Here is a 22770-nt window from a genome sequence, read left to right on the forward strand (position 1 = left end):
GACTAGCAGGATATTAGAATCGCAATATCCTTGAACCACTATTATTTCCCTATTGATCTTGCTGCCTTTTTTTGTAGTTAAGCAGTCTCGTACGGGACGAGAAAGTTACTATTTCAATTTGAACCTTTTTAGGTTAGCTTTTTAGGTCACTTTTGTGACAGCGTTCACACTAACAAATGCAGATTAAATTTCAACTATCAATCGTAATAACCGTGGATTCAAATTAGAACAAGAACTCCGACCAGCCAATTTAGTTAACATGTGTACTAGGGGTCTATAACTGTGTGGAGCATTCAATTAAAGCGGGCTTGGTGTAAGCGTAGTGCAAGGCACTTGAGAAGCCTCGTGAGGCACAAGGCGTACGGTTGTTAACCGCCTATTATGCGTCGAGTGCTCTACACCTGAGCCTAGGGCGCAATCACGGCTCTGCTGAACGTTCTCTTAAATTTAGGCTTCATTCTTCATGTTGCGTCTTATTGCTTTCTCTGTACGGAAGAATATGATAGAAATACCATAGACGTGGGATGGTATTTAGATCGGTCGGTAGATTAAAAAAAAAAAGGCTTATGATCATTTCAATATTTCTACTCACTATAACATAGAGAATGTTAGTTTTAGTTTCAGACACCGATACTTATTTAAGGTACTGATGATTCTTGAGTTATAAGATGAAAATAACATCGTTACGCACTTTTGAAAGAGATTTTTCTTTTTTTTTAATTCCATTAATAATGAAATTGAAATAGAGAATATGTATTTGTAAACTGGAAAAAGAAACCGTGTGAGTAGATTTTGATACTGATTAACTTTGATTTAATATTTCGTTGGCGGCCTTCCATATGATTTTCTTCTCTTAGATTGGTGGACGAGCTTTTATTAAGTGGTAACCGAACCCCATAGACACGAACGACCTAAGTACCACAACCTACCTTGAGACATGAGTTTTAAAACTCCGTTTTTATAGTACAACGACTGTCCCACCCTTCAAACCGAAACGCATCAGTGCTTCACGGCAGAAATAGGCAGGGCTCACAAATCGCCCTACCACCAGTAAGCTCACAAAATGGTCTTCTACCACCAGAAAATTAGCCCATTTGGAACATAAATTGTGAAAAAAAGGGTTAGTAAAAAAAATTGTGAAAGATAAATGTTTTCTACTTACCCCCTCCATTCTTATAGCAGAGGTAGGGGAAGCGCCACACGTTGGCGAGGTCGACGGCGAACCCGATGACCGAGAGCAGGAAGTCGACCTTCTTGCCCCAGGTCTCGCGTTCGCCGACAACACCCGGCGTCGGGGTCTTCAGCGCCATGTTACTGGCCAACGACACGAGGCCGCCACACCCTGATAATTACAGGAAATTAGAATAGAAGAAAAGACTAGAATAGAAAACTAGGTAACTAAAAAATCAATAGAAGAAAAAAAAATTATGACATTTTCTGAACGTGAAGGGAACCAACATTCTATTTGGCTATAATAATAAATCTGAAATAAAAATAGTGTAAGAAAATATGATTTTATTGTAAAAAAGCGTGGGGTGCTTTTCAGAATATTATCAAAATAACCCTTCTACAATATCTGTTCATAAAATATTTATAACTACTGATACCATGCACCCCACGTTTTTTTTACAATAAAATCATTTTTTCTTGCACTATTTTTAATTCAAATTTATTAAAATTTATTATTTCTTTTTTAGTAGAATTTTCTATAAAAGCGTATTTTTTTGTTTTTTTAAACTATTCTTTATTTTTCATTATTTAATTAAATTTCTATTTTTTCAATAATTTTTTTTTAATTATTGAATTGCTATTGGTCCTTATTAAGTGTGCCAAATTTCAAGTTAATCCGACGTTTTGAAGGGGGTCAAAATCATGTTCAAAGATTTCATACATACTAAAATACATACGTCTGAAGCTAATAAAAGCGTATTAAATTAGCGACATGGATTGTTTTTCACAATTGATAATACACGAAATATAACAAACCTTTCACAGCTATCTCTTCTTTGAATGGTAATTTGAAATCGATTCTTGGCGGGTATCCTTAATTAAATATTTGTAAATACGCAGACGACCTCTAATGACCTCTATGTCCCACCTGCTAATGATTCCGTGAGCCCATAGACATCTGTGTGCATACCTTTGCACACCTTGACACATTAGGTGGTGTTTGCATTGCATTGCGTTATCTCACCCTCCCACGATTTTTAACTCATGATACGAGAATATATTTCGAAGAGAACGAAAATAATTAAAATTCACAAACGGTATCGCTTAATCTTCAACAAGAGTAATCATGGGCTGTGAAATCGTGAATCTGAAGTAGGTATGTTCCGAGACCAAAACTCCACGCTTAATGAAATGACAAAAGTTCGCACATCTGATAACGGACACTCTTGAACTGACAACCAGGATTTTCACGATAGGGTTGGCACTGGTCTTATTTTATGTCAGCAGTATTTGATTTGTAATCTATTTTTTTTTTTAAATAATTATTGTGAATCACAGCCACATTCTGATTTAATTTAATAATATTAATAATAAAAATAATTTTGTACGATTCGGATCTATGCTATATTGATCACCTATCCCTAATGCTAGTAAAGATTCAAGCTATGAGGTATTCAGTGTTTTTTTTTTAAATAAGTTAATTTTGTAATCAAAGGAAAAAAATAACTCATTTATTATCCTTAAAAAGTTGTGATAATTATCATTAGCATTATTTATTTTTCTTTATGAGTTTTCTTAAAATTTGATTAGTTATTCTATTGATTAGTTATTAATTAAGATTCACATTTAATAACGTCTAAAAATAGCGTAAGGCGCTCTGAGTCACCCCTACACGTCCGACGTTGAATGTTCTTGGAGTGGGTGTCATGTTCAGCGGCCAGTGATTTCATGCGAAAAATCTCCATGTCAACGCGCAGACACCACTAGTCAACAAATTGGATTATCGAGTACATATGAATATCGTAGTTGGTTTTAGAAAATTTTGTTTAATTCTCAAAGAGAATATATTTATTTATGATGCGTGAAAATAAAAGTAACGTATCTATGTATGTAAAAGGAACATAAAATATGTTTCGTTTTAGAGCAAAATTCGGTTGTCAATTTGTGTTCAATTCGGACGTTCCTTCTTCGAGGAAGTCGTTCCTGAACATATTTAAGGTACGTATTTCCTTAAAAAATGGGTACTAGTGCTTTAAATATTAAAACCGGAGTAATACCTTGATCATTGTATTGTACTGTTTGTTTCCCAAATAAATCTCGTATAAATTTATATCTATATTGCACATCAGTGATTCTTTCAGATCGTTGTGCAAAGGCATAATCTTTCAGAATAACCCACCTTTCTCGATATAGCTAAATGGAGTGAATAAATCTTTAAACTTAGGTTTAAAATACAACATTTCCAATAACAACATGCATTGTCGACTACAAGTAAGAGGCTGTATTATATTTTGAGATAAAAACGCGTACCTATGTTCGTACATGAATCTGCTTTGATTTGTGACACTGATATATCACCAAGAACCTTACCTGTGCCTCATTGTATAGTTAGTTACATGCATACATCTAAAACCTCAAAATCTTAGTTTTAGCCATAAAAACTCATTTTCGTTAAATTTACTAATTAATGTTTTCTTGGTCCAAGAAAGTGACAAGGTTGAAAATGTTGCGAACTGAGTTTTGGGTTCCTCGTAGCCTAAAGGATAAGGATCCGTGTCTGCTTGTATCCAACGATGCGAGTGTGCCGCTGTTCAAATCCCATAGGCCGGTTTTTTTCTCTATAAGTCAACATGTTCATAATACGTGCTCATGAAGGTATTGGTCCTGCTAGGGTTAATGCTAGCAACTCCTCTCGGGTCGGGTCTGGTGACCTCACCTACCAATCCGCGCGTGGTTGGAATAACCCCTTAGGCTACCAAGGATTAGGTAGGAAAAAATGAACTGCTTTTACCCACTATTCCTGCGTTTCTTTGCTCTTTGTCTGGGTGTTTATTACGTATACATAATATATACAGATATAATACTTGAACTTATGTATGGACGTCAGTCTAGTCATTATACAGGGAATCTCAATTCGGGACCAGGTGACCATATCAGTAATCAATCAATTATTTTTAATTAAATAATATTTCCGATGTACTCAATTAATTACTGTACTTTTGTTTTCTACCTATTCTATTAACCTCGAGGGGTTATTCTAGATTCGCCGAGCTTGTAGGTGAGCTCACGGGACTTAAACCTGACGACGTCGATAACACGAACCATAGCAGTCGTGCTTCGCAGAATCTACCACCGGATCGGAAACGCGACCCACTGAGAAGAAACTCAGTGGGCTGTGTCTGTAAGTTAATTTACCGTCGAGCCCTTCGTCGCAAGCGATGGGTTCGATGAGAACGATGACCGGTGCTTGAGGTACCTAAAAGCACCGTTAGTGGATTGGGAGGATCCGAAATGACGTGTATTGTATACTATTATATCGTGTATTCCAAATTTTGGGTTCAGTACAAATTTTTGTAACTGAATACGTTCCTAGTTTTTTCTTTTTTTTTTTTTGGTTGGTCGTACATTTTTTTGTAACTGAATACGTTCCTTGTTTTCCTCTTTCTTTGTTGATTGGTGGTCGAATCTACCAGATGTTCGCGTTGAGGGGATTTGTCGGACACCAACTCCCCAAAAATCGCCCGAACATACGAGCCTCCTTCTTTTTTTTTTTTTTTATTGCTTAGATGTGTGGACGAGCTCACAGCCCACCTGGTGTTAAGTGGTTACTGGAGCCCATAGACATCTACAACGTAAATGCGCCACACACCTTGAGATATAGTTCTAAGGTCTATACTGAGTCACAACGGCTGCCCCACCCTTCAAACCGAAACGCATTACTGCTTCACGGCAGAAATAGGCGGGGCGATGGTACCTACCCGTGCGGACTCACAAGAGGTCCTACCACCAGTAATTTGTTTCTGTTCTGTTGTCCTACCACCTTTTTTTCTGGGTCGGGAGCCGAACATCCTACGAGGCCCCTGAGCCTAGGGGGCGCACGTGGTATGTGGGACTGGACGATCCACAGATTTTAGGAGAAGACCGCGGGCCCAAGTATGGTATTTAGGGTCCTACCCACTTAACGGCTTCCCAGCACTCTAGCTCGAGCGTCTGATTTCTCCCAAGGTACCTGAATTCGAGCGGGGTAAGGGGGTTACCGCGGTCAACACTGCAACCATACACGCGGATCACCTCAAGGACACTCGGCCGACGGAACCTTCGAGGCGACCAACCGAAATAAGTTCCTAACCCAACTTAACAACTTCCACGATGAATAAATATAATTATGTAATAAAACTAGTCCACAAATTTCATAGCATACTTGCCGTATCACTATTAAGCATATTTTTCAAGCGATTCGAGTCGTATTGAGATTTCAAACTTGGAATTTGAACTACCCGATGATATGGATAGGGTTCGACAAGTAAATTAACTCCCAGACACAGCCCACTGAGTTTCTCGCCGGATCTTCTCAGTGGGTCGCGTTTCCGATCCGGTGGTAGATTCTGCGAAGCACGGCTCTTGCTAGGGTTCGTGCTAGCAACGTCATCAGGTTTGAGCCCCGTGAGCTCACCTACTAGTTAGGGTTACGCTGGAATAGCCTCTCAAGGCTACCAGGTTAGGTAGAAAAAAAAAAGAAAAGGAATTTGAAGAATAGGCATTGAAAAATTACATCACTATCTCTCTAAATGTTCTTAAATAAGCCACGTAAACGAGAAATGGAGTGTGGACTGAAAACCCTACGTAAAACTTCTAAGTTGACTTTTCGCATTCCTTTGATGTTATCCCTCAAACTTCTTGATTCAACGCCTCTAAACTTGTTTTTTTTTGTATTTTGTAATAGACACTTGAAACGTACATAATGCCGATTACCCGGTTATAATAAAAGTTCTTTATAGCTTAATAAAATTAGTACAGGGTACTTACTTGCGGGTCGGCGGGCGGAGATGCGGCGCCATGTCCGCGCGGCGCGGTGCCCGAGAGCGAGTGTCGTGTCGCGGTGTCTTTCCTCAGCCGAGAGGGCGGCCCTCGACTTCAGGCCACTCCCAGCGAGATATGCGCATTACAACAAAAAGTTCTCCGTGAACATTCTAGACTTCCACTCAGCTAGCTATGTGTAGTAGCTTCATGTCATATAAAAATCAATAAGATGGGAATGGTCTTCCATATTTTTTTTCAAATTACTTACGTTTGAGCATAACGGCTATCGGCATTACCTAACTAGTTTAAGCTTTAAACTAGCTAACCGCTAACTAGCTAGCTCAATTGGCGACCACTGTATGACGATCATATTTTATGAGTTAGAACATATCCAACACGTATTGTAGTGTGACAATATATAAAAAATTCACATTTTTTTAACCTATTTAACAAGAATTTCAAATTAACACGGCAAGAGGATAAGCAAGGTTATCGTTTTAGGATATTTTTATAGATCACGTGCTCTTCGACGTCACTGAAGACTAATGATCCCACGCGTCCGATAATTTTTAAATGTTTTCTGTTATAGGTACAGGCTCAAATGGGCCAATGTACGAGTTGCCATTGTCATTTTGTATGGTACCAACTATATTTTAAGAAATTGAAAATAACAACAATTTGATGTGATGAACTATTGGGTTGCATCATCCCCGCAAAGTAATTGTGAATTTTATCAACACTCAGGCATCGTTTGAAAAGCGCGTAAATTGACATTAAGGATCTTCTTCCGTTGCTGCAAAATGGAAACCACTTAACAAAGTTATACGGTATGTAACATCACTTGTTTCCACGTAGAGTGAGGAGTGTATATATCGTCATTTAAAACAATAAATACGTATTTTTATTCTCAGTCTTTGTGTGTAATTTCACAGTTACCGAATCTCATCCTATTAAGGTATTAGAAAACGTAGTGATGACCTCCGAATACTCCCGGTACAAACGATATGTTTAGTTTGGTGATAAGTGTTATAATATTACTGGTAACCACCACTAACATTATAACGAGCTATTCTATTCTATATTGCACTATTCTATTCCCGCAAAGTAATTGTGTATTCAGGTCTGAAGCGCAGCATAAATGTCATACAATATTTTTTTTTTTTATTATATTAGATCATGACTCAACTATATTAGTCGCATTAAAGTTGTTGAATTTCAGTGGCTTTTTGTATCATACACTTATAAATTAAATATTGTTTCATTGGCATTGTAAGAGCTCACCAGAGCTGATCCACCCACTCTTGGGTTAGTAATAAATTCAATTAAGTTTAATTTGCTCTTTAAGTCTTCTAAAGAGCGTTTTGAAAAGTTAAATATGAAACAGTGCTTAAGAAGCGCAGTACATTTAAAATATAATTCATTATTATTAAATAATACCTATCTACAGACTGATGTGATGTCAAGAAGCAAGCGAAAGACAGGGTCAAATGGAGATAACTTGTGAGGGCCCTATGTATCAGTGAGTATCAGTGGGGTATCCTAGGACTACAACAACAACAATATCTATGGACTCCACTTTCTACTCAATGGAAAGAACCATAACGTAATGAAACCTACTACTGTCATCGAATACTGGATGCACGACGAATTGACTGACGAGGAATCAGCAGCAACAAGGTGGACAGAATTGCAACCCGTTCATCATGATCATCGTCTGCCCATAGTGGAAGACTGCTGGACACATGCCTCTCCGGTTCTTCTCGTCCATTTCTTGCCACACACCCAGCGATCCGTTACTATCCTACAGTTATTAGACAAACTAACTATTGACCTCTAAGAACCTCTGCTCCTAACTTGAAACAAGAACCAATTTCAAAAAGCCCAGTCTGTGACTAAATGATTCTTTAAAGTAATTATTTCGTACTCGCAATAAATAATAAGATAAGTACATTACTTGGTTAAATCGATGGTACTGGGCGTATCGCGGCGCGGTGGGAGGAGCAAGCCACGCCTCCCTGTCACCTCGCGAAGTGGCGCACTTACTAAAGTGCTGACGTAACCAGGTCTCGTATTTAACCGACTTCGAAGAAGAAATAATTTGATGGACTGACTTCGTTTGAGGAAGCGTTTTGAGTCCAAGCCTTGTGGTCTGTATACATCATTATCCGTCAATTTCAATGCATTTGAGATTTCGACTTCATGGCCTAACAGAATCGCAAAATATCACTCACTTGCTGCAATACGTCCTTTTCTAATTTAGAAACGATCGAGCCGTACTTGGCTTCATCGGTGAGTTTCTGAGACTCAAGTATTGCGACAGCTTACACAAACCCATAATCTTGGTATATCACACCAAAATTCCGGTATTGTTGAGGAGACTGTAATAGCTGCTACTAATAGCTGGAGTCATCGTGCGGTCCTCTCGTAGAAATTCCGTCTGTAGCCATCTTCGGTAATTCTTCTCCGTTGCCTTATTTTGTTACGTACTCAAAGAGTCACCAATGTGCCAGTCGTGGCAATGTTGTCATATCAAGTCGAGCAACTCGTAATCTTATTGTCATTAAGGAGGAATAGATCCATGACGAGACGTGCTATTGATACTGCGGTTATTAGACAAGGGGTTGTCCCTGGGGTGTGCCTGGTATTGCTGACGTCTATGAGCGACCGTAGTCACTCGCTATTAAATGGAAATCTTCTTAGAAAAGGCAATGAAAAATACTGTGCTCAACAGTGTGAGATAAAAGATGGCTTGTATTCTTTCCTAGGGCTCAGACTATCTTCATACCAATTTTGTAAAAAACGGTTCAGTGGCCGGAGCGTGAAAGTGTAACAGACAGACAGAGTTAGTTTCGTGCCTCTAAATTTTAAATATTAACTGTATTATTTAAGGCTGTAAATGGTAAATGACAAATCGCTTACTTCTCAAAGCAATAAATGAAGGAGGTTTGTGTATCTATTTTGTAAATATTTTAGACAAAATAATTGATCAATGACATCAATGACGGCACTATGACAAAAAAAAACTGTTTTCGTATGCCTTCAAGGCTGGGCAAAGCTAGAGATAAATCTAGGAGGGTCTACCTATAAATCTAGGAAAAGCTAGCTACCAATAATATTTGCTGTATACCTTTTATAACACCTAAAAGTTTTTTTTTTTTTTTTATTCCTTAGATGGGTGGACGAGCTCACAGCCCACCTTGTGTCAAGTGATTACTGGAGCCCATAGACATCCACAGCGTAAATGCGCCACCCACCTTGAGATATAAGTTCTAAAGTCTCAAGTATAGTAACAACGGTTGCCCCACTCTTCAAACCGAAACGCATTACTGCTTCACGGCAGAAATAGGCAGGGTGGTGGTACCCACCCGCGCGGACTCACAAGAGGTCCTACCACCAGTAATTACGCAAATTATAATTTTGCGGGTTTCATTTTTATTACACGATGTTATTCCTTCACCGTGGAAATCAATCGTGAACATTTGTTGAGTACGTATTTCATTAGAAAAATTGGTACCCGCCTGCGGGATTCGAACACCGGTGCATCGCTCAACACGAATGCACCGGACGCCTTATCCGTTAGGCCACGACGACTTCATAAATAATAAATAAATAAAGTATAAAGGTAAATGGAAAAAATCTAGCTGAGGGTAAATTTTTTGCAACATCCAATTCATTCCTGGCTGCCCGTGGTCGCTAAGCCCGTGCTTGCCCACCTATCCTGGTGAAACTGGAAAGGCCTCCGGGCGACCAGTAGGTAATCTGCCTTCCTAAAAAAAAGAAACATCCGTATTGATGAAACAGCCTTCTTTGAAGTCGTAGTGGCCTACATCATAAGTCGCCCGATACATTCGTATCGAGTGACCTCCGAAAATAGTATGTAGGTACTTTATAAATGTTCATGAATAACTTCCACAATGAAAGAATAGCATCATTTAATAAAAATTAAACCCGTAAAAATTATAATTTGCGTAATTGTTGGTGGTAGGGTGTAGTGTAAGCCTATTCGGGTACGCACTGCCACCCTGCCTATTTCTGCCACGAAACAGTAGAATACTACTGGTTTGAATGATGGGGCAGCCGTAAAACAAAGACTTAGAAATCATGTCTCAGGGTGGATGGCACCAGTTAAGTCGTTGATGTTTGTGGGCTCCGGTAATTAGTTTATACCGGGTCGACCGTGAGGTCGTCCACACAATTAAGCAATAAAAAAGTCTACATTATACTCAAATTTTCTCCGCGCTCCCCCGCATGACTCGGCTTCGTCTGGTTACATACAAGGCTCGAGTGCGTCCTGTTGTTGCTAAAAGGGAATTTTAATCATTTTACCTCCGACAAACCCTCCTACTACCCCCAAAAACCTAGTTCAAAATCTTGCGATTTCCGATATTGTTTTCAGTTAAATGTTATAACTTCATTTTTATTGCAGTTTGAATTTGGAGGATGCTTACTCTAAACCATAACATCATTTTTACAGCAAATACGTACCTCCTTTATTTATACGATCTAGGGCGTACTATGAATGTAAAACGCGAGAGTATCAAATTTACCAAACATGCATAATATTTAATCTGTATAATACACCTATAACTCCCCTGTTATAGGTAGGTATTTTATTAACATTTTCAAGGCGAGTTGTCTGACGCCCTAGTCACGTCCTTACGGATCCATCAGATCTAATAACCCTTGCATTAGACGCCTTTGGTTCTAACACTAGAAGCAGGCTTAGGGACCCCGGTAACCGACTTGTCGAACTCGGCAAAGAGTTCGACGTGCAACCTAACCTAAACATCAGCCCGCTATGTTTCTCGCCGGATCTTCTCAACGGATCGCAATTCCGATCCGGTAGTATATTCATTCGCAAAGCCGCTACTTTTGAGTTGTTAGGTCTCCTTTGGAGGCGCTCGGGTAGCTGTTAACAAATCCCACCCCTCCTGGCCGAGCCCTTGCTCGCCCACCTATTCTGGTGAAACTGGAAAGGCTTCCGAACCACCAGTAACCCTTCAATCATAAATAAACGAGCTGTCTAGTGCGTAGGTACTATATAAATTTATTCATTTATTAAACTTATGTACAAAGGAAGGGATGAGGGATGTAATGTGTAAGACATTATCTGTTAAAACGCTAATTTTAGATTATCAATCCATGTCACAAGGGTAACTTCGTTGTAAAAAATCCCTTATCATCTCTTAATATTCAATGTCACAAAAACCATTCTTGTAAATGTCTTTTTGGCAGGGTCGCAATATGTGAAGTGATGTAAATGGTTTTGATTTGTTACATTTGTGTTTTTTCTGGTATAAGCGTGTAATCATGGTGGCTTTTTTTATTGCTTAGATGGGTGGACGAGCTCACAGCCCACCTGGTGTTAAATGGTTACTGGAGCCCATAGACATCTACAACGTAAATGCGCCACCCACCTTGAGATATAAGTTCTAAGGTCTCAGTATAGTTACAACGGCTACCCCTTCAAACCGAAACACATTACTGCTTCACGGCAGAAATAGGCGGGGTGGTGGTACCTACCCGTGCGGACTCACAAGAGGTTCTATTACCAGTGATTACGCAAATTATAATTTTGCGAGTTTGATTTTTATGCCACGATGTTATTCCTTCACCATGGAAGTCAATCGTGAACATTTGTTAAGTACGTATTTCATTAGAAAAATTGGTACCCGCCTGCGGGATTCGAACACCGGTGCATTGCTACATACGAATGCACCGGACGTCTTATCCTTTAGGCCACGACGACTTGGCTTGTTAACCTTTTAGTATATAGTGGAGCACAAGTATAGAGAATCTAAACATAATCGCTGGAATTAGCTTCTCGAATTCTTTCAACATCAACATTGATCTTTCATAAAATTCCATCCAATTCATCGAGAGTTCACTTCGTTTCGCCTCATTCAACACCTGCGGTATTGCTTTTTTTTCATTCAATACATAGTCAGGCTTACAGTTAGCACCAAAACGCCTGACTCGTTAACACAAAAAACATTATTGAAATTATTAAGTATTATTATAATATCATGCTAAAAATAACATTATTTTGGAAAAAAATATCTAGTAGATCTTATCTTCCCTCATTTCATTCTGTTCGAAGCAGCAGACCTGGCTTCGGTCTTTTCTTAAAAAGCATTTGGCTGTATGGTCTACGTTACTTTTGCATGTTCGATGGAAGAGTCAAACATAAATAATGTCTGTGGGAAGGAAAGGTACAGCACTGAGTTAGCCTTGATTGAACACTGCTAAAAATGCTCAACCAATCACGAGGCTCCAAGCATACAGTGGAAAAATGTCGTCGCAATTGTTGATAATTTGCTAAATATTTTCATTTCAAATTATTTTAGTAAACGTAGGTACTGTAGTTTCTCTCCAAAATATAATTAGTAATCAAATATTGTTCTTATTTCACTCACAGAGGCAAAGGAAGTGACTTTCAGTACCTAGGTAAATACAATTTATCTCTAAATGACATTTTAACAATTGCAATATTTTTGTATTTGTAAATAAAAACAAAAGTAACCTGGATATGAGTTGTTTTTATTACTTCTATATCACAAAGGAAGTAGTAGCTCTTGACGTAACGCCTTCGTTTGTACAAAGTCATGAAGAATTATGTTCATATTAATTTATTAGTAAGTCGCAAAACTGTCATGACAAGGATAGGAAAGTGTAGTTTCTTCTTTTTTGTTGAGCTTTGCAATTTTTTTTTTCAGTTATGGGTGATGAAATGGATCCGTGCGAGTGCCTCTGGAATCATGAGCTGGCCATGCGCCGCTTAATCTCACTGGTAAAATGAAAATATTATTTGACCTTGTATGTTATTTCTCCAAACTAGTGTTTATCCACGTCAACATAAAATTTGCTGAACATAGTTACTCAATTTCAAATTACTATGCAAAAATAATAGTGATAAACAAATTATTTTATAGAAATTTTAGACAATTATAGTAGTTTAGATAAAGATTCATTAAAAAAATAACTTGCAAAACTTAAAGCTAATTTTGATATTTATTCCTATAGCTTTGATGACACACACCAACTGATGATAATTAATAATTAATGGGTTTTTTTTTATAATCCATTATTCATTCATACAAATATATTTAGTAAGATTTCAATTTGAAACATATAATTAGAAATAACAATTAAAATCTGCTTTTGATGATCTTACAAAAGATACCAGATGATTGTAAAATAACAAAAATGTCAACAGTTTCAACTATGTACTAAATAATCTACTACATATTTCAGTAATGACAGTGATAACCTTCCACTAAGTGGAGCATAGATAAAACTTTGCAAGCATTTTGTTCATTGTTTGTACATGTGATTGTAACTGCAAGTGATTATATTTTAAAATGGGCTTTACTACTTTCATCTATGGCAATATCCTCACTAATATTATACGAAAATTTTGTTTGTTTGTCCTTCTTTCAAAATGTAGTAACAGATTGATATGATTTTTAAAGTGATAGTATTAGATCAAGAGAGTCCTTTTATGCCAAAAAACATTAAATTCCCTTGGGGAACTAAACTGACATTTGTCCTTGAATGCACTGGCTAAGCCGCTTGTAACATTATACATAAAGTTTTATGTAATGTTTGCTTATAGCCAGGAGTATAAAATTAGGTCATTACCTATAAAATTGCTGTTTAGTATACAGATAGTCATTTTTATTATAGGTATATGCAAATCTGTATATGGAGTCACCTTACAGGAGCCAACAAACTCTCCAAAGGCATTTTGTACTCCCCCTCAATATCTGAATATTGAATTTTTTACCTGCCAAAAGTTGTTCAAATTTAGAAAATGTAGAAATCTGTTGATGCAAGGCTTGTTGTCTATGATGGATGATGCAAAACTTCGAAAAATAGCTCTTCTAGCTTAGAGACGGTCTATTGCGCCATACGAGGTTGTCATGTAGAAGCAGCGGGGATGAGCAATTAACTAAGACTGGCTAAGAGATTCGTGAGTTTCTCCATCAATGTGTCCAGTTTCACATAGTATACATTTGCAGTAATACTGGTACTATTTGGTAAGACGCTGTGATGAATTATACTGGCACTAGACCACCAAACAGTGATCATAACTTTTAAGGGATAAATTTTCCTGTGCACTTTGGTTTTTAGAATTGCCTGAATCCTGACCAAAGTCTAAACGACAGGGTGATCCATTTGATTATATTAAAATGAAACCATTTTTAATAGCAAGTGACAGTGCATTTAAAAATCCCTCTGTTTCTTTGTCTGTTCTATTTGTCATGGCTTAACGCGTTTGTCGCGCTGGCGTTGGTTCAATTCGTGCGGAACTCACTGATCAAGTTTTTTTATATTGCCAATTTGACGCAAATGAACCAATATTGTTTTGATGCTGACGTTGAAAGCAACTGCTAAATCAGCGATAGATTGACTATACTCACCTTCCACTATCGTCTTTAATAAGTCTTGGTTGAATTTAGTTTTCGGGCGACCGCAGAGTTCATTTTTTCGATCGAAATTTCCATGTCGGAAGCATTTAAACCATTAAAGAGTCGTACGTTCGTTTGTAGTATTCACTCTGTGTGTTTAGTGCGAGTTTATTAACGTTCTAGATAGCGTAAAAGTTAACTCAAGTTTGTATGCCGTTAGTGGCAAACATTCCAACTCCATAGCACACGGTATTATAAAACGGCAACTTCATAGGTATTATTATGCTAATATGTGGATGTAAATGTCGTGAACTCTTTTTTAGTGCTCATTGTTGACCTTGAGATCAATGATTCTGACTATGAATATACTATTTATTTTCTAAAAAATTATAATGCCTTAATATTGCTGAGAAATATATTATTGTGCTATCTCTTTGAAGACTCAAATATGCTAGTTTCCAAACCCTTAGACCGATGCCAATTTTCCTAAAGCAAATATATACTATACCTAGAATACATTGATAAACAAATTCCATGTTGAAAAAAAAAAACATGATTACTAGTGATAGGTGGAATATTTAAAGTATGAATAGGTACCACAATACCTATGTCTATATTAGATACCTTCAGCTCTAACACTAGGAGCAGGCTGAGGAACCCCGGTAACCGTACTCGTCGAACTCGACAAAGAGGTCGACGTGCAACCTAACCCATGCATCAGCCCGCTGAGTTTCTCGCCGGATCTTCTCAGTGGGTCGCGATTCCGATCCGGTAGTAGATTCATTCGCGAAGCAATTGCTCTTGAGTTGTTAGGTCTCCTTCGGAGGCGCTCAGGCAGTTGTTAGCAAATCTCACCCCTCCTGGCTGAGCCTTTGCTCGCCCACCTGTCCTGGTGAAGCTGGAAAGGCCTCCGGGCCACCAGTAATCTTTCAATCATAAAAAAAAAAACCTATGTCTATAGGTTCCCGGAGCTTTCTCGGAATCACTCAATTCCAAGTGGCAAATTTGCTTTCACCCATCTGCAGTAGAAATATAAAAGCAGCGGCTTGGCTCTGCCCCTGGCATTGCTGAAGTCCATGGGCGACGGTAACCACTCACCATCAGGTGGGCCGTATGCTCGTCTGCCTATAAGGGAAATAAAAAAAAAATTAAAATAATCTCTGATATCATTAGCGATTCGACTGTCATTTGTTACTCAAACTTTAATCTGTCACGTAAAATGTGTTCATTTTTATTGCAGCTCCGTCAAGGCCAATCGTATTGCACGGAAAGCGAATGCCTCGAGCAATTACCAGGGCTTCCACAGCCGGAGTCGGCTGGCAACAGCTTCATCATGATGTTCGTGATGATGGCATTTGCGTTAGCTATGTACATGATGCGCCCGCGACGCAACCAGATCCAAGATGCGGCCAAACCAGCGCACAATCCTCACGTAAGATTTTATATTGTTGAAGTTCTCGACTAAGGATGTCTCCGCTTTTTTCTGTCTACCTAAATGCTAGCCTAAGGGGCTATTCCACGGGTAGGTTAGCTCACGGGCTCAACCTCAGAGAATTGCTAACACTAGCCCTAAAAAGAGCAGCGATTTGCTGAATCTACCACCGGATCGGAATCGGGACCCACTAAGAAGATCCCGCGAGAAACTCATTGGATTAGGTCTTCACAAATGAAGGATGTAAATAGTGAATTGCAATGTTGTTGTATATGAATACCGAGTAAAAAAGTTCATTCAGTATCCTAGTGAAATTTTGAGATTTGTGTCTTCGACGCGCGAAAACCAAAGGTCTAGATTATTTAATTTGAAATTTAGTAGGTATCTAATGCCGGTCGGTTGACAGCGACCATCGAAATTGTGACAATGGGCTAGAATTGGCCCTTTTTTTCCTACCTAACTGAGAGCCTTGAGAGGCTATTTCAGCGTAACCTTAACTAGTAGGTGAGCTCACGGGGCTCAAACCTGACGACGTTGCTAACACGAACCCTAGCAAGAGCCGTGCTTCGCAGAATCTACCACCGGATCGGAGACGCAACCCACTGAGAAGACTGCCTTTCGCGCTTAGTCCCTCCCACCTAGTCGGTCCACCTTATTAGTTGTCTGCTCACGTAAGAAGCGGACCTAGACATTATGAAACCAAATCAAAATTTCTTTTTTTAAAGTAATAAAAAAAAAAGTTATTCAACATAAATGAAAGTGCATACTTGTTGAAAGTCAAAAAGAACTATCGCCAATTCACAAAAACTAGCCTCCGTCTTGAGAATAACTGGCAAGAAACTCAGCGGGCATGCCTTTTTTTTAAATATTGGAGTATTTTTTTTTAGTATTAGATTTTTTTTAAATATTCATTTTTACAAGGAGCTAGGAGGATTTTATTTATTTATCGTAATTTATCTAACGTTTCGCACTGTTGTTATACAGGTACACATATAACAGTTAACTATATTTTACAACACAGTGAACTCCGATACAAGCTGTTAATAACCATTTAATACGTAACTTCTATAATCCCTGTGCCGTTTCGATAGAATGCTCATTTATCTTTGATAAATTTACGATACCAATAAATTTATAGTTTTTTAAAAGAGACCGTAAGAAAAAATGAAAGATCACATTTTAAATACATCGAATAGAAATAAATATTCAATATAAAACAAGGATTTATTTTACATTTCCCAACAATATGATCGCAATTATTGAAACTACTGCTATAATCATAACATACTATTGTGTTTGATATGGATTAGTTCGGAAAATGTTGCAATGTTGAAGTTTAAGATAAACAAACACATAAATAACATAACTTTGTTATCTCGTTGGAAAATGCTAAGATATTCTAGCATTACGATTGAACATATTGTAACAAAATGCTATCTGTATTATTATTATTTTTTATTGCTAGATGGGTGGACGAGCTCACAGCCCACCTGGTGTTAAGTGGTTACTGGAGCCCATAGACATCTACAACGTAAATGCGCCACCCACTTTGAGATATAAGCTGTAAGGTCTCAAGTATAGTTACAACGGCTGCCCCACCCTTTAAAACGCATTAATGCTTCACGGCAGAAATAGACAGGGTGGTGGTACCTACCCGCGCGGACTTTCAAGAGGTCCTACCACCAGTAATTACGCAAATTATAATTTTGCGGGTTTTATTTTTATTATTTATTATTATTATTATACACGATTTTAAAATATCATTATCATCATAAAAATTATCATTGTCATTATCATAAATGCCGACAACGCTAGTTAGACATATTATAATATATATCTATAGAGAAGAATTCTAGCAACCGACTACCGATCCTGTGGACCGAATGGTAAACAGTCGACGTTGCCCAAAACACGTCATTACGGATCCTTCCAATCCGCACCGGTCACTGCCCTTCGCGAACCCCTCGATTGCGACGAAGGGCTCGACGAGTAAATTAACCCATAGACACAGCCCACTGAGTTTCTCGCCGGATCTTATCAGTAGGTCGCGTTTCCGATCCGGTAATAGATTCTGCGAAGCTCTGCTCTTGCTAGGACCAGTGTTAACAACACTTCCGTTTGAGCCCCATGAACTCACCTACGCGTCAAGGCGAAGCTGAAATATCCTCTCAAGACTATCAGTATAGGTAGGGAACAAAAGCAACCGACGTGTCTCGAAAGTATTGTGAGCTTGACAGTCACTGTTAGTGGAGCATATAGCCCGTCAATTGACGGCCTATATGCAGCCAAGCTACAAAATATAGATTTCGTCTCTACGTTTTTTTTCTCTACCTATTCGCTAGTAGCCTAATAGGCTATTCCAGCTACGTCCGGGCGGGTAGGTGGTGAGCTCACGGGCTCAACCTGAAAGGATTTGCTAACACTAGCCCTAGCAAGAGTAGTGCTTCGCTGAATCTACCACCGGATCGGAATCGTGACGCACTGAGAAAATCCGGCGAGAAACTCAGTGGGCTGTATATCTATTGAGAAGACTAATTCTACATAATGTTGAACGTCAGTTGTGCTCAAGAGTGCTCATGATTCGCAGGCGCTCGTAGCGTCATGACATAGTAAACTGCATGGTTAATATAGGCAAATAAACTTCCTGAGTATGTTAGTTATAAATTGGTAATATAATTTCGTGTAAGCTTTAATTGATTGCTTGTCGGGTACATGAAAAACAAAACATGTTTTTTAAATGATATTAATTAAATAGTGTTATAGATAGTTTGTTATCTCTAATGATGATGACTTATCGTGACGCAACATTTTTGTTCTGTTGTTAGAAATGCCGATATTAAGAGCTATTGTCCAAATTACTGACAATACTGTTTTATTCTAGTCCGATCTTGAATTTGAGACCGCTCTTTATATGATGCTACCGAAACACGAATGTAAAAGGTTTTTCATTATTGTTTAAATCGGTAGACAACCTCGGGTCCAGTCTGGTGTTAAATGGTCACCGGAGCCCTTGGACAAAGATAACGTAAATGCTGCAACGCACTTAGATGCATAAGTTCTAAATCTCAGTGCTATAATACAACGGCTGCCACACCCTTCAAACCGAAAGGCAATACTGCTTCACGACAGAAATAGGCAGGGTGGTGGTACCTACCCGCGCGGACTCACAAGACGTCCTATTACCAATACGCTGTAATATTTTAGTTTATATTAAACATAGCGTATTCTGAGTGTACACGAGCAGATACCGCTATTATTTCTGGCACGATTCATTTGTGTTTTCCGGTTTTAAAAGCGGTCAGTACAGCCGCTAATATGATACAATTGACACTTCGATGCTGACGATTCTCTAGTAACCATCCAAACAGATACAAATTATAATTGTTTTTCTACTTCTATGTTAACAATTTTTCCTAATAGTAGACATTTATAAGGATAAACAAGTTGGTATTAAGCTAATCCGCTCATCTACAGCGAAATAAATTTATACTAATTAATATTGTAAATGTGAAAGTGTCTTTGATTGTCCTTTTTTCTTTTAAATTGATCATTTTAGGTCAGAATAGTGACATTGAAACTGCTTTCAGACTACGCTATAATAAAATAGTATATAGCTCATAGCACAACAATATCGCGCACCATATATTGTTATGGCACGTTCACACTGTACTGTATTATATATTATTGGTTAAGTATACGCTGTTATACTATATGGCACTATAGTATAGCGTAGTCTGAAAGCAGCTTATAGGCTTTCCTTTTATACCGAAAAAATATTTAATTTCTATGGGGAAATGCACCGACACTAATAATCCTTGATAAGGCAAACGAAGCCGAGGGCAACAGCTAGCTGTTTATATTTCTGTAAGTGCATGGAAATATTTCCAAGAGGATGCTCGATAACATTGCTGTTTTCCTATTCCTTTGTTTATTAAAATGATAAATTATATGTATTACACAATGTTTCCTTTACTGTAATAATCGGTTTCAAAATATAAACTTTGATTTTTCTACGCGTTAAAAGTGGCACGCGGTTTTGTGTGCGTTATTTGAAAATTAGTAAATTTATTTATTTATTTATTTATGTACACACAAAAAAGAAGACATAGTACAGAGTAATAGGAAAATTATGTAGAAAGCCACTGCTTATTTCTTTAAGAATTCTCTTCCAGCAGACCTGCGAGAGGATTATGAGAATAATAATTAAAAGTGATGAGTGTGTGTAGAACAGCTAAAATAACAAATACAACAGATTTAATGTCACAGAGGAAGAGTAAATATTTAATACATTATAAAAGTGGAACAGCCGTTAACCATACAATAGATACGTCCACTTTATTTCTCAATGTTGGTCACTGATGGTGGTGACACCATTCACGTCGATTCTCTGGGCTCGACTGAGCACTTAACATCAGCTAGGCCGAATGGTCGTACACATATTTTAAGACGAATACTTAATTAGCGTGTTTTATCCATCGGGGGTCTATGTAAGAGATCGTTCAAAAGAGAAACATTGGCGAAGTGCAATATTGTAATTTTTTTTCTCCTTCAAGTAAGCTTTAACACGGAAATTTTATTTTACGACGACACGCTCAACGACCGTACTTATTTTCGATTAAAAAAATGTAGTATTCGTCATAAAAGAGATTTATTATGAAATTGAAAATAATAGAAAATGTACAGTTATATAGAGTACAATATGATCTGAGGGTCGTGGTATATTAATTGCCCGCGGTTCCAGTTAAAATGATCACTTTATAATTTAATTCGCCACCTGCCCTGGTAAAACTGGAAAGGCCTCCGGGACACCAGTAACTTCTCATACATATTTTTTTTTTTTTTATATATATCAATGATGTGTTTTCCCAACGGTATACCTACTAATATTGTCCGCATTTTCAATAAATAGGTAAATATCTAATAAATTTATTTTCACATATCTTCTATCTTCTTCTATCTATATATATAAAAATGAATTGTTGTTCGTAAGTCTCGCTAAAACTCGAGAACGGCTGGACCGATATGGCTAATTTTGCTCTTGAATTGTTTGTGGAAGTCCAGAGAAGGTTTAAAAGGTTGATAAATATGAAAATGCTCGGAATTAAATAAAAATAACAATTTTATTTTTCCTTTGATGTTTCCCCCGCCGGACGGATTCCTTTTGTTTGTTTTAAGTTTATTTTATACAAAAGTTTAGGTCTTTTATTTATCGATTGAGGCACTACGAAGACTTCCGGGTCAGCTATTTATAATAAAATAAATATATGCATGGTATCTTTAGTTACATCTAACTTTGATTGACTTTAAGTATTTAAATAGAATTTTTAATAAACCCATAAACACAGCCCACTGAGTTTCTCGTCGGATCTTCTCAGTGGGTCACGTTTCCGATCCGGTTTAAGCCCCGTGAGCTCACCTACGCGTCAGGGCGAAGCTGAAATGGCCTCTCAAGGCTATCAGCATAGAACAAAAAAGGCAAGTTTGATTAGAAAAGTTGCCACCACAGTCGCCTCATGGATCTCGGTAATATCAGACGTTCGTATGACGAAATAAAGCTAGTTACAAGAGCGCCCCTTTTATTTTATTATTTTTCGCCCCTTTTGCCTACAAGGGATATAAAAAAAATTTAGTATACAAATTCTACTGGCTAACAAATAAGATGTTTTTATTATTATTTCAGGACCGTGACGGTGCTCCCCCTACACCTCCAAGAATTTAATCAACACTTGCCGAGGCGACTTGTTCATCCCGAGTGGTCGTTGCCACCTTTGAATTCCAGTTATTTGTATTATAAACACAGAGTTGTGATACAACACAGACTCGACGTGTATTAACGTAAGCTCTTGAGTGTCCTGTCTACATATAAATGATTTTCATTAAGTGATTTGTGATATAACAAAGATCATCATTTCAGAACATATTGTATTGAATTAACGTTCCGTTTACAATGTAGCCACTTGATTATTTCAAGATTTTCCATTATGAGATGTTAAAATAAATTAATAAAAATTTAGATTTCAAAAAAAAAACCAAACATATTTATATGCAACGGGAATTCAAATAATAGTGCAATATTCGAATATCGTGAAACTAATTCAAAAGAAATGATCTGATGTAGATTTTTAAGGAAATTTAAATGAAGTAGGTATCTACCGTCTTTTTGTTTTTAGAAATTTGAACATGGCAATTCCAAATAAATATTAAATTATTACGAGAGAAATATGATTTCTCTCTCTAGCTCACAATTTTTATTTGGAATGTAGCAAACGCACGTATACTTTGTTAACGTTAGTTTTGAGTAATGAAACGAGATTATATAGCTTAGTATCAGTCAACCAACATATCACCATCTCTGTGTAATAAAAAAAGTGCTGGTACTTGGCAAATGCTTATTATCCTTTATTTTCATAATCAATTAAATATGGGTATTGTCACAAATCATTAGATTCCATTACATCCACTTAATGTGTTCCAAATTTATTTATTTACCTATTTACTAAATAAAGCAACCTTTGTCCATATATATATGAAAGTGTTGGAACAAGTTATTTTCAACCATCTAAATGTTATACATTAACGATACTGCTATATTCCATTAGTTTTAATTCAATTATTTCTTCGGGTTGGGCAACTGTTTATGTATGTACTCATATCATAAAACAATTAAGATTTATTTACATCTTTACCATGTGCAGACAAATAAATATTAATGACATTAAAACTGTGTTTGTTTGGAGGCGTTTTCTGTTTCTGTACCCTTTTTATAGGTTTGTCTGTCTTCCTGGATGAATGGTTTTCTTCATACTAATTTACGAATATAAATTATCTAAAATAATTAGCTAAGTTACTAATAGCTAGCGTTGTAGCTAAGAAATTCGACAAAAGATACAGGTAGACTGAAGAAACTGCACGTAAAATTAACATAAAATATCGCTTAACCTGTTATGATTGTCAAAT

At 37.4% G+C, this 22770-nt stretch overlaps 2 protein-coding genes across 4 annotated transcripts in view; one reads left to right on the plus strand and one right to left on the minus strand.

The window, feature by feature from the left end:
* Window positions 1-6082, minus strand: part of DAT (Sodium-dependent dopamine transporter) — a 31573-nt gene extending 25491 nt beyond the window's left edge. Inside the window, exons 1-2 of the mRNA XM_028182272.2 lie at window positions 5977-6082; window positions 1163-1342 (exon numbers count right to left, since the gene is read on the minus strand). Of these exons, the coding sequence (XP_028038073.2) occupies window positions 1163-1310 (148 nt within the window). The 5' untranslated portion in view covers window positions 1311-1342; window positions 5977-6082. The remainder of the gene's footprint in view (window positions 1-1162; window positions 1343-5976) is intronic.
* Window positions 6083-12169: 6087 nt separating this feature from the next.
* On the plus strand, window positions 12170-22534 carry LOC114248867 (small integral membrane protein 14). Of its 3 annotated transcripts, none has more exons than XM_028182291.2 (4): window positions 12170-12417; window positions 12687-12760; window positions 15622-15813; window positions 21494-22534. In XM_028182291.2, the coding sequence occupies exons 2-4, from the start codon at window positions 12689-12691 to the stop codon at window positions 21530-21532; spliced, it is 303 nt and encodes a 100-aa protein (XP_028038092.1). In that variant the 5' UTR covers window positions 12170-12417; window positions 12687-12688; the 3' UTR covers window positions 21533-22534. The 3 variants fall into 3 exon arrangements, with proteins under 3 accessions (XP_028038092.1, XP_089586343.1, XP_089586344.1); XM_089730217.1 differs by having other exon boundaries at window positions 12190-12326; XM_089730218.1 differs by lacking the exon at window positions 12170-12417 and adding an exon at window positions 12440-12605.
* The last annotated feature ends 236 nt before the right edge of the window (window positions 22535-22770 follow it).

The sequence above is a fragment of the Bombyx mandarina genome, chromosome 10 (assembly GCF_030267445.1).
Source record: "Bombyx mandarina strain Sakado chromosome 10, ASM3026744v2".
Taxonomy (NCBI): Eukaryota; Metazoa; Arthropoda; class Insecta; order Lepidoptera; family Bombycidae; genus Bombyx; species Bombyx mandarina.

What these genes read in the sequence shown, in the direction of transcription:
- LOC114248867 (XM_028182291.2), top strand. Translation starts at nt 12,689, where the DNA reads ATGGGTGATGAAATGGATCCGTGCGAGTGCCTCTGGAATCATGAGCTG. An exon ending in TGCGCCGCTTAATCTCACTG is followed by an intron (nt 12,761 to 15,621) that starts GTAAAATGAAAA and finishes TTTTTATTGCAG; the next exon opens with CTCCGTCAAGGCCAATCGTA. An exon ending in AACCAGCGCACAATCCTCAC is followed by an intron (nt 15,814 to 21,493) that starts GTAAGATTTTAT and finishes TTATTATTTCAG; the next exon opens with GACCGTGACGGTGCTCCCCC.